At 42.6% G+C, this 12,784-nt stretch overlaps 1 protein-coding gene across 4 annotated transcripts in view; it reads right to left on the bottom strand.

Annotated features, from left to right (window-relative positions):
• The window catches only part of LOC137425577 (filamin-C), a 103,200-nt gene that overhangs the window by 77,381 nt on the left and 13,035 nt on the right, over positions 1-12,784 (bottom strand). For 2 of the 4 annotated variants that reach the window (XM_078776819.1, XM_078776820.1), the window contains exons 2-11: positions 8,100-8,345; positions 7,708-7,805; positions 7,240-7,387; positions 5,871-5,989; positions 5,671-5,748; positions 4,718-4,883; positions 4,374-4,574; positions 3,608-3,736; positions 2,072-2,209; positions 1,371-1,497 (exon numbers count right to left, since the gene is read on the bottom strand). In XM_078776819.1, the coding sequence (XP_078632945.1) occupies positions 1,371-1,497; positions 2,072-2,209; positions 3,608-3,736; positions 4,374-4,574; positions 4,718-4,883; positions 5,671-5,748; positions 5,871-5,989; positions 7,240-7,387; positions 7,708-7,805; positions 8,100-8,345 (1,450 nt within the window). The remainder of the gene's footprint in view (positions 1-1,370; positions 1,498-2,071; positions 2,210-3,607; positions 3,737-4,373; positions 4,575-4,717; positions 4,884-5,670; positions 5,749-5,870; positions 5,990-7,239; positions 7,388-7,707; positions 7,806-8,099; positions 8,346-12,784) is intronic. The other 2 variants (XM_068114145.2, XM_068114147.2) reach the window with 1 other exon arrangement.

Here is a 12,784-nt window from a genome sequence, read left to right as displayed (position 1 = left end):
TGAATGGAAGAAGTACTTAAATCACATTCTTGGGCAAAGTGAGTTAGAACCCAGAACTTCATCTAAAGTATGGTAACAATCCATGTCTGTAATACTGTTTTGCATCGAGTTATTTTGTGACTTAAGTACTTCGTCCACTCAGGTCTTCAAATATTCTTGCATTAGACAGCCATTCAAACATTTGGCTGGGTAGAATCATCGGTTGAGGGCATGGCTGTGCTGCTGATGCAATGCCCTCTGTAGATTAGGGCATGGATTTGGGATTTGTTCAGGGTGTCGGTAATAGCTCACAACTCTCAGTAAAGTTCCTCTTTGCTTTAACAAATACCCTAGCACACAAAATAATCTCCAGAGACATTAACTGTAGAACATTTAAACGGCACCAATATGACGTAATCCACGGCAAAAACCTTGGTGCGCATGCGGAGAAACCCTATGAATGTGTTTGGGGCAAAATAAAATATGTTGTGTATTATCTTAAATGGCTCAAAAAGCTTCTGAAAGAAGCTGAAAATATATGGAAAAGTAAGTCAGAGAAAGTAACGTTGTGCCTGTGCACAATAAGAGACTTGGTGAACTTTCTCAGCTCGTCAAACGAGCATCTGCTGATGGAACAAACTCACCAATGTGGATCGGTGCAAGGCCCGAGTGGACGGACATGTGATATACAAACCCCTGACGGATCGCTACCAGTGATGGACTGTGTATCTGAATTAAGTGCTTCTGAACACTGATGGGAAAGATATATCTGAGGCTTGTGAATATTCAGGGTAAGTTAAAATGATGATATTTACCATTAATCATGGTTGGAGGGAGGTGAGAGCTACCTGGGCTGTGAGGGTTGTTATTAATATATTTTTTGTTTGGTTCCAGGACCACAATATAAATTACACTAGATTTTTGCATCTATTGTGAAAAGTTGAAGTTTTTTTATGTGAGCGTTTGTTATATCCACGGCCGATGCTAGAATGTACTAGAAGAGTAAACGGTACGAACCTGCCACCTCTCATCCACAGATATTTCTTGTATTTCCTATATTTCTGTGAGACTGATTTGCATTCAGGAACAGAATAATTGTGGCTAACCATTTTGAAATTGCCACTTTTTCGTCTAAATGCTGAAAATTATGTTTAAGACGATGATTTGAATCACATATTTCACGCTAGCAACGGCAAGTTAAATGTGTCCGGAGGCGAGCAGAACTGGGTTACTGTAAATACACACACAGCACATGCGCAAAAGGCCTCGTTTAGCATTCATACGCCATTTTGAAACAAACTGTAGACCTCTCGCCATTTCTATTGCTCTGGAATTGTAAGATTATTATTTGACAATCTCAGATAACAGCTGCAAACTGGATAATGCAGTACCTGCGTGGTATGTGTTGTCCTGCCCAGGTGATGGACACTGTGTATTTTCCAGGGATGTTAGGTCGATACTCAAAGTCAAACACTCCATCACCTACGTCCTGCTTTTTCAAGGTCTCCTCTGCACCTCCTGACACATTACAAGGACCATCACTCAGTCATTTTGTATGTTAATGTCAACGCTTTTGTAATATGATTTTCCTTACTTAATATGGGAGGAGACCATTAGGCCCATCAAGCCTGCACTATGATTGCCAACCAATAGTTGTTTGATCGTGCTCTATCCTTTTTAGATGCTGATCATCAAGCAAGGAAGCAGCACGTACAATTTTTTAAGTGTTTGGTATGACTCAGCCGGGGTTCGAACCACCGACCACCCAGACTCAGAGCGGACCCTCTAACAATGACATCACTGAGTCTGGTGAAAGTCAAAAATCTTGTTGATTGAATCCTCTAAAGGCCACACTTTTAAACATTGATGGAGAAGCTTCCTTGAGGTAATTCATCTGGAATAGCAAGGGTAATTCCACAGGGATTCTGCTTTGGAAGTTTCAGCAGGTTAGGATCAAGACATTGTTGGGTTTCGGTAAGCATGGATTAAAGGAGCTACAGTTGTGGATAAAGAGCAGAGTGGGTCCTAATGAGTGCGCATGATCAAACACATTTCTAAAAACAAGAATAATTATTTGTAATATTATCCTTACCTGGTTGTCGAACCACCACAACAAGCTCGCCTGTGCCTGCTCCCTTGGTGTGCACACGGAAAGGTGCTGCTTCACGCACGCGCAGGCCCTTGGCCTGTAGGCCTCGACCCCAGGCACGACATATTCCAGCATTAGAGGCTATTGTCAGACGAGATGAAGGTAAGACACACAAGGCAAGCAGAGTGAAACACACAAATGGGTATCTAGATTTACACGGATGGACAAAAGTATCCATCCTCAATTTTCATTTGGGATCCTTATTCCATCCTCACGTTTAAGGAACTAAAAATTAAGAATTACAGATGCTACAGACCAACCATAAGCTGGACTACAAACTGAAGGCTAAATATGGACCAAAAGACATGCATGTTTTGCCATAAAGCTGTTTTTCCAAAATTAAATGCTTATTGCTGCAATATTCTGTGCATGATGTGCATCGTTTTCATTGAATCTTCACAAATGTGAACGGTAAACAGATAAGTAAACAAACAAAATCACCTAAAACTACAGCGTTCATAGAACAACTTATTCGATGTTATCTTGAGAAACAAGGACACGGGCGGGGTCTACAATTGGCAAATTTGATTGGTTGTGATGACGTAAAATGCCCTTATATTTTTTTCAAGTACTGTTAAACGGAAGGGTTTTCAATATGCTAAAAGGGTGATTGGTATTCTTTAGTATCCTAAGTATATAATTCAATTGAAATAAAATAAAGATTTTGAAGATTATGTAATTTTTTTAATTCACCGCCGTTGATGCAGTGTCTATTACACCACCTTCTATAACACGTTACATTAGTTCTTCATGCCTGTTATTTGTGTCCTGTATGAAGTCTCTAAATACAGTAAGTTTCCTCTTTGGAATGATTTCTAACTGTTTGACTGTCAGACCGGCAGACAGAGTAAAATTATTATCTCACTCCTCTCTGCGCATGTTCGATCGGGATGAATTCAGAGCCAAAGTACTGTTAAGCTCCATGTTCGTTTTCCTATTTGTGTTCCGATTAGTGTTCAAAATATGAGATTCAACTACAATTAAGTTGTTCCTTGATCATAATCTGACGTTTCTATACAGGTAGACGGACAGTCAGACAAAATTGAACCAATCGCTTAACTCCACTTTTTGCTTCGCGTGTGTGGAGTAACAATTGAGAGTTAATCAAGTTTCATAAACTATATACCTACGGTACGGGCATTTATGGAAATGGGGGTTAAGGGAATGATTATAAATGTTGTAACTGTGTAATGGAACATAAGAAATAAGTTAAAATTAGCAAATTAGCAAATTAAACAGAGACAAAGATAAAAGTGATGTATTAAGTTAAAAAGAATACGATAAAGACAGTGAGCTAGGTGGTGAATGATGGATGGTGTGGGCGATGGGGAGGCGTATGTTAAGGATCAATTGAAGGAGGTTGCAGGTACAGATTGGGAGGGGATAGGAGGGAGGAGATGGATGTTATGGGTGAGTGGGTGGTGATGGTAGATTGGTGGACAGAAGTTGTAAAGGAGGAAGAATGGTATAAGTACTAACTCGGCCTTTTTGGTTTTGGGGGGGTTTGGGGAGGAACTTTAGGCTTCTCCTGAGGGGGTGGGGTGTACACGGATGTTGGGGGCAGGAGATGGAGTTGGGGTCGCGGTGCCTGAGATGACTCTGGCTTTCCTGTGGGTGGCGGGTAAGGGACGAGTTAGGAACAGGAAATGGGAGAGCATTTGGGTTGAGGAACAGGAAGTCAGGGAGATAAACAAGGTTAATATGATACTGGAGCTAGTTAGGGAACACCACATTAACATATGTTCGTGTTAGGGCCACAGAATACACTGCTCTGACATTTTGGGATAATAATTTCTCTATACTCTAGCTATGGCAGCAAATACATCTACAATAAATCAGGCTGTCACAATTAGAATCAAGTTAATTTTCATGCACAGGACAACACCATCAGATCAGATTAGATCAGCACCTGATATGCTCATTTCATGTGGCAGAGACACTTGTTTCCTCAAATCTTTAATACTTTGTGGGAAGTTTTGACCGTTTGAGGAGGAATCCTCCTCCTGCATCTAATTTCCTCGTTATTATTATTATTATCCCTTCGGTTATGAGCAGTGCATACTGCGCAGTTATGAAATGGGTAATAGATTACATGGTAACATGTCACGTCAATGAAACCCTAGCACATCAGCATATATGAAGGACATACTTCTGATGATGTATAGCATGACCTTTACTGAAGTTAAACTTGTCCACAGCATCGGATATACACTTCAATGACCCATTGGCTTTAGTTAGTGGGTACCGTGCGAAACATGGACGCGGTAGGGGCTGTTCGGTATGGCCGTTCCACCGAAGGAGATATGAATGGTGTGCTGCCCTTCACTAATGGGCTGGTACGTGCAGCGGAACACGTTATTCCCTTGGTCTTCCAGCGTCACATGCACAGTGTCTCGCTTTCCCTGAGGATCTACGATCACCACGACCACATCCCCAACCCCGGCACCTGCAGGTAGAAGGTGAGGGAAGGAATCGAGGAGATATTACAATGCATGCAGTGCAATGCCTCAACTGGTAGGTTTCACTTGTAGGATAGTTCAGAGAGCTGGATCAAGAGAAAACCCACAACCCTGAGAGACCATGACGCACCAGCTGTGTAGATGTCGAAATGTGTAGATTTGTGTGCCACGATTCCAGTGGGCTCCAGGCCAGGTCCTCTGGCACTGACTTTGTTGGCGTTAACCACCAAGCCACCGGCCACATCCACCTCGAAGGGGCTACCTTGCACGTGTTGTCCCGCAAATAAGACGGTCACCTGCAATCCAATTGCCGGGTAGTAAAACCGTTATGCACCATAGTAATGTATTGTCGTTATAATTGTCATCGGTGTATGTTAAAAATCCTTGAGGGAGTGCAGTGTAGGCCAAAGTACACCGCCCATGATATGTATTGGTCTGCAACTGCACTGATCTATTAACTCATACAATATCAAAGCTCTGGTGTTAATCAAGGCTCCATCTCCTTCTTCCATATGAAGAACATGGCTGCAGGTCGCATCATTTGCCGGAAGCATACGGTTCGCGGTTCCCCTTGTAGTTTGGAAAAGGAATTTGTAATTTGTTCAGGGTGCCATTGATAGCTCGCCCACTGTTTGTGAACGACACCGTGGGACCTTTAACGTCCACCAACTAATGCCAGCAGACAGGACACCCAGCTTTAAGGTCCATCGGATGGACGACCCACAAATTGATGAATCACTCTGCCTGTGAAACAGGAGGATGACAGTTTACAGCTGAAACAACATTAAAATCAAGGCTGGACACCTCATAAGCGAGTGTGAGTACTTCTAGGCAATGCTGCCAATCCTCATGATGGCTCCAGTGTGAAAAAGTACATGCAAGTGTCATAGTCATCATCATCATCATCATCATCATTGTTTTACGGCCTTTAGCGGAGGTCTCAGTCATTCGTGGAGGCAGAGCGTCTGCATTAGCTGGACCTAGGACGTGACAATAATTATCGCAGCAAAACGCCATCGAGAACATCGATAGAGAAGGGCACGTTTAAGTTTTAAGTATAATCATAAGAGCTGAATATCTCACCTTGTGCTTTCCAACCACCTTTGGGTGGTAAACAACAGAGTGTGAACGTTGCTTGTCATTGTTTGCAACCACTTTGGCCTGGTGGTGGAAAAGATAAGCGGATTAACTCTAGATTAAGTGGTTAGCACCAAATCCTTACAAGATGTCCATCATGCTTCCATGTCAAAGGCGGTCTGCAATTAATCAAAGGTCCGACATACCTCCTCGGTGTGTCCCTCTGGGTCCTCCACGTAGACAAGGACCTCTCCAAGACCCGCATCTGCCGTCTCCACTGTGAAGCACGCCGGTTTCAGGACAACGTTGCCGGTGCGCTCAATACCTGTGAAGAAGAGTTCAAGTTAAGGTTTCCAGTAAACTTTAAAGGGAAAAGGAAATGATGCAGGTAAGAGGTACATGGGTAATCAGAAAGTTGGTATATACTCGTATAACAAATAAAATCTCACTTTTCAATGAAGGATTTTTTTTTCTAAACCTGTTTCAAGGTCGTTTTAAACCCTCAAAACAATTGAGTTCCAAATAATCAAAGCAAATATAACAAGCGTTACGCCTAGGTCCCCCGTCGGTGAAGTGATGTGAGTTGACAAAGTGGAAGACGCAAGGCGGCCATCTTGGATTTTGAAGTGGCGACCCAATTTTCAATAGCGTTCTCCCTTATGCGTAGGTACAACCACACACCAGATTAGAAGTTAGTAGTTCGTTTATCTTTCAAGATATTTCGCTCACAAGGTTCAGACATATATATGGTGGCGGCCATCTTGGATTTTGACATGGCGACCCAATTTTCAATAGCCTTCTTCCTTATGCATAGATACACCCACACACCAGACTATAAGTTGGTACTTCGCTTATTTTTCAAGATATTCCGCTCACAAGGTTCAGACATACATGGCGGCGGCCATCTTGGATTTTGACCTGGCGACCCAATTTTCAATAGCGTTCTTCCTTATGCCGAGATACACCCACACACCAGATTAGAATTTAGTACGCTTATTTTTCCAAGATATTTCACTCACAAGGTTCAGACATACATGGCGGCGGCCATCTTGGATTTTGACGTGGCGACCCCATTTTTAATAGCGTTTTTCCTTATGCCGAGATACACCCACACACCAGATTAGAAGTTTAGTATTTCGTTTATTTTTCAAGATATTTCGCTCACAAGGTTCAGACATATATATGGTGGCGGCCATCTTGGATTTTGACGTGGCGACCCAATTTTCAATAGCGTTCTTCCTTATGCCGAGATACACCCACACACCAGATTAGAAGTTGGTACTTCGCTTATTTTTCAAGATATTCCGCTCACAAGGTTCAGACATACATGGCGTCAGACGTACATGGCGGCGGCCATCTTGGATTTTGACGTGGGTTGCACCCACACACCAAATTCGAATTCGGTCCTTCGCTTACACACGCACGCACGCACCCACGCACGCACCCACGCCCGCACACACGCACGCACGGACTGACACACGGACGGAGGGGAAAACCATAGTCCCCCTTTTGCTCCGCGGTGCGACGGGGGACAATAAGAATGAGTTAAAAAGTAAATACTTGTGCTTTCCATACCAGGTCCATAAGTTCGAACCCTTTTGGAGTCAATTTTAGGTCGGACAGGTGCACCGGGCTTAAGCTTGGCTTTTGGGAACTGAGAAAGGTATGTCATCACAGAATGTTCATCCACGTTCGGGTCTACAATCTCCTCTGGGGCAATGACCTGCATTAGAGGATGGGCGAGAGAAGGGGAGGGCGAGATTCAGTCATTTAATAATTTAACAAAGACCTAGTTTGATTCCCACTGTGGAATTTGAACCACCAAAAGGTCCCATAGCTGTACAATTAGGACATCATGTGGAACCTACATCAAACTGAGCAATTCATCATTCATCATATGTTTTGATTCAATGATGTATTGTTTCCAACAGATGCATCTTGTTACCCTGTGTTATTTGAAGTAAACATGATTTCATAGCATGGTAAAGACCACAGCTGGTAGGTACACGTCTTTTATAGCACATGGAACCATCATGGGCCTACCTGAGGCACTCCCAGCCAATCGTCCGCCTGCTGCATTGCCTCCCGAGCGTTGTTCACCGGCATATTAGGGTCCCAATCCTCCCAATCGGGGCACAGGCCTATAGGGAGGCAAGACCATCAAGGACAACACCTGCACTCAAAAAAGCACCAACCAGCGAAGATCTTCCATAACCCATGGTTGCATACATGTGTGTTTCAGGATTTATTTATTAATAAGCGAAATCAGCCAATCACGTAACTTCACGTGGCAGCGTGGTCTGATTCCTAAAAAAAACGAGGTGCTGATTATGGGTCATAACCTTTGATATTTAAGCCTTGAACGAATTAGCCCTATTGGTTTAAATGGACAACACCCAGCTACTGATACCCATCATCCCGTTCAACCAACTCACCAGGCGCACAGTTGTCCACCAGTGCCCCGAGGGCCTTCCCATCCTTCCAATCGCGGTTGAAATTGGTGATGGGGAGCTGAGGAACTTTGTTTTGGATCCAGCCGAGGAGGCGTTGTTTCGGAGTTTGTTTCTTTGCGTCCTCATCATCCTCGTCCCACATGGGCATCGAGATGGAGTAGTGGAGAATCAGGGTCCATACTAGGCCCAAGATAAGCTTCAGGTTTCCATCCACAATTGCTTTGCTGTCTGGATGTACACAGGGAAATCATAATGTGTTACATATTTAATTACAATTAAATACACGTTTCCATTGGATATAGTATACTCACAACAGTTGCTTTGATGGACCAATCCACCGGCTTGGTATTCATCCGAGCAGATCATTTTAAAATGGTGCAACTGATCTCCTTAAGTTATATATACTAGGGCATGCCCGTACTATATATATATCGAAAATTATATCCCCCCCCCTCTATTTACATGAAATGGTTTGGTCCAAAGCGAACGGCTTGCGAGTACGGTGACAATCCCCCCCCCCTCTATTTACATGAAATGGTTTGGTCCAAAGCGAACGGCTTGCGGAGTTTGGTAAAGAAATCGCCATAGCATGCACAAACGCGCAGGAAAGCGAAAGAATCGCAAATTAGTTTTAATTAGTTTTAAAACATCGTTTAACGCCAACATAGCGGCAACATCGTTTGCCAACGTGAAATAAATGAATACGCTCTCAAATGTGCCGTCCGAGACAGAGTCTGTTCGCCACGTTCGGCACACGTGATAGCTCGCTGCTCTCTGATTGGTTGAATCGTTTTTTGGACATAGCTCGGTAACTACTTCTCCGATTAATATGAAACCTTGAAAAGGCACATCCTCGGGTCCCCAGCAATATACCTGGCAAGTTTAAAGTATATCGGACCCGTGGTTGTCGAGAAACAGCGGTCACAGACATACAGACATACAAACATACAAACATACAAACATACAAACATACACACAGAGATTACTGGAATTATAGATAGATATATACAATACACACAGTGTCTTCTGAAAGTATTCACACCCCTTGACTTTTTCACATTTTTTGGGTTACAGCCTGAATTTAAAATAGATAAAATTTTAAAAATGTTGTCAATGATCTACAAATAATACTTAATATCCCATAATGTCAAAGTGGATTTTTTGTTAGAGATTTTTTTTACAAATAAATTAAAAATGAAAGGGCAAAATGTCTTGAGTCAATAGGTATTCAACTCCTTTGCTATGACACTGCGAATTGAGCTCAGGTGCATCCATTTTCCTTTGATCATCCTTGTGATGTCTCTACAACTTGATTGGAGTCCATCTGTGGCCAAGTCAATTGATTGAACATGATTTAGAAAGAAACTCACCTTTCTATATAACGTCGCATAGTTGACAGTGATTATCAGAGCAGAAACTCTACCATGAAGTCCAAGGAACTGTCTGTAGAACTCAGAGATACAATTGTGAGGAGGTATAGATATGGCGAAGGGTACAAAACATTTCTAGAGTGTTGAAAGTTCTCAAGAGCACAGTGAGCTCCATCATTAGGAAATGGAAAGAATATGGAATCCCCAGACTCTTCCTATACCTGGCTGTCTGACCAAACTGAGCAACTGGGCAAGAAAAATCCTTGGTCAGGGAGGTGACCAATAAACCAATGACAAATCTGAAGAACTACAGAGTTCTTTGGCTGAGATGGGACAACCTGCCAGAACGACAACAGTCTCTGCAGTAATTCACAAATGTAGGTTTGATGGGAGAGTGGCCAGACGGAAGCCACTCCTGAGAAAAAGGCACATGACTGCATGCCTGACATACAGCCAAAGCAACACTGGAATGGCTTCAGAACAAGAACATAAAAGTCCTTGAGTGGCCCAGCCAAAGCCCAGACTTGAATTGGGAGGGGTTCGAAAATCTACTACAAAAAAGAACTCCTCAAATCCAGATATGCAAAGCTGACAAACACAAACCCAAGAAGACTTGAAGCTATAATCACTGCGAAGGGCACTTTTATGAAGTATTGACTCATGGGGTTGAATACTTGCGTAAATTGGATATTTCTGTATTTCATTTGCAATTATTTTGTAAAAAATTCGAAAAAAATAATTCCACTTTGACATTATGGCATACTAGGTGGGGATGTTTGACAAAAAAATCTCAATCTAATCCATCTTAGATTCAAGCTGTAACAAAATAAAATGTGAAAAAGTCAAAAGGTATGAATACTTTCTTTCTAAAGGCACTGAAGGTGTGAATAACATATATATATATATATATATATAATACATATTATCTATCTATAATTCCAGTAATCTCTGTGTGTATGTATGTATGTATGTATGTATGTATGTATGTATGTCTGTGACCGCTGTTTCTCGACAACCACGGGTCCGATATACTTTAAACTTGCCAGGTATATTGCTGGGGACCCGAGGATGTGCCTTTTCAAGGTTTCATATTAATCGGACAAGTAGTTAGCGAGCTATGTCCAAAAAACGATTCAACCAATCAGAGAGCAGCGAGCTATCACGTGTGCCGAACGTGGCGAACAGACTCTGCCTCGGACGGCACATTTGAGAGCGTATTCATTTATTTCACGTTGGCAAACTATGTTGGCGTTAAACTATGTTTTAAAACTAATTAAAACTACTTTGCGATTCTTTCGCTTTCCTGCGCGTTTGTGCACGCTATGGCGATTTCTTTACCAAACTCCGCAAGCCGTTCGCTTTGGACCAAACCATTTCATGTAAATAGAGGGGGGGGGTTGTCACCGTACTCGCAAGCCGTTCGCTTTGGACCAAACCATTTCATGTAAATAGAGGGGGGGGGGGGGGTTGTCACCGTACTCGCAAGCCGTTCGCTTTGGACCAAACCATTTCATGTAAATAGAGGGGGGGGATATAATTTTAGATATAGATATAGTACGGGCATGCCCTAGTCTATCTATAATTCCAGTAATCTCTGTGTGTTTGTTTGTCTGTGACCGCTGTTTCTCGACAACCACGGGTCCGATATACTTTAAACTTGCCAGGTATATTGCTGGGGACCTGAGGATGTGCCTTTTCAAGGTTTCATATTAATCGGACAAGTAGTTACCGAGCTATGTCCAAAAAACGATTCAACCAATCAGAGAGCAGCGAGCTATCACGTGTGCCGAACGTGCCGAACAGACTCTGCCTCGGACGGCACATTTGAGAGCGTATTCATTTATTTCACGTTGGCAAACTATGTTGGCGTTAAACTATGTTTTAAAACTAATTAAAACTAATTTGCGATTCTTTCGCTTTCCTGCGCGTTTGTGCACGCTATGGCGATTTCTTTACCAAACTCCGCAAGCCGTTCGCTTTGGACCAAACCATTTCATGTAAATATAGGGGGGGGATTGTCACCGTACTCGCAAGCCGTTCGCTTTGGACCAAACCATTTCATGTAAATAGAGAGGGGGGGGGGGGGGGGATTGTCACCGTACTCGCAAGCCGTTCGCTTTGGACCAAACCATTTCATGTAAATAGAGGGGGGGGATTGTCACCGTACTCGCAAGCCGTTCGCTTTGGCTTTGCGAATGGACCAAACCATTTCATGTAAATAGAGGGGGGGGATATAATTTTAGATACATATATAGTACGGGCATGCCCTAGTATATATAAATGTATATGTATATGTATATTATAAAACAGGAGTGTCTGTCCGTCCATCCGTCTGTCTGTCCCCAAACGACTCCCTCCGTTTTGGGGCTAGCCCCACCCAGCACCCCACCCTTCCAGGGCCTTTTGGGGTCCCAGCAGATGTTCTAAGGTAGGTAGGAGGTTTCAAAAAAATCCTCAATAAAATTATGATTTTGAAAATATCCCGATATGAACCTGCCGCAAATCCGGAAGTGGGCAGATGACGGTAATGAGCTGGTTTGATAATATCTCAATACAATCGTCATTTAAAACAGTATTTTGTTAAAATATCAATTTATGATTGGAATGACGTTTGGAATTGAGTGAATGCAATTACGATTTTGAATTCATAATTGTATTCACCCAACCATACGGAATGACTCCACATCCGGATTAAATTTTTTTTTTATGTCACGGATGTTGGTAAAAGTTTATTTTTTATATTAATGCTATTTAATTTGTGATTGGAGTTATGCTGTTTGGAATGAAAATAGAGATATTGAGTTTAAGTGAATGAAGAAATGCCGTGACAGTTTCTATGTTCGAAGCGTGACATTCGCGGACTGCCATATGCAGATTCGCCATCGACTTGGTATGGGTATTCAAACGGGTACGTTTTTCATGGAAGTCTTTCACGAACCTGCTGTTCATGTCTGACGTGCAACTGAAGGTGTCACAGGAATGTGGAATTTATTGGTTTCATGCTTTAGCATTCACTGTTTCTACATTGTCTGTTTGCTCATGGCTTCCCACCCGTGTGTGGCACGGGTGTAAATATAACATCATTAAAGGTTAAAGGTTTGCTCCCATAGTTATTCCACAAGCAACACGTAGGCCACCTTAGAACATTAGTTATGTCATAGTATGTGTCAGGATAAGGCCATTTCCATTAGTGATACCTGCGTTGTGTAAAATAAATAAGCTTAGGTCCCGTTCATTTTGCGGCCCACCCTCCAAATCGACCTCGTTGAGCAGCATCCATCCTGTGCCCCGATTCGG

Source organism: Myxine glutinosa, chromosome 4 (genome assembly GCF_964187855.1).
Source record: "Myxine glutinosa chromosome 4, kmMyxGlut1.1, whole genome shotgun sequence".
In the NCBI taxonomy this organism is placed as follows: domain Eukaryota; kingdom Metazoa; phylum Chordata; class Myxini; order Myxiniformes; family Myxinidae; genus Myxine; species Myxine glutinosa.
This window is presented reverse-complemented; position numbering and strand designations above follow the sequence as displayed.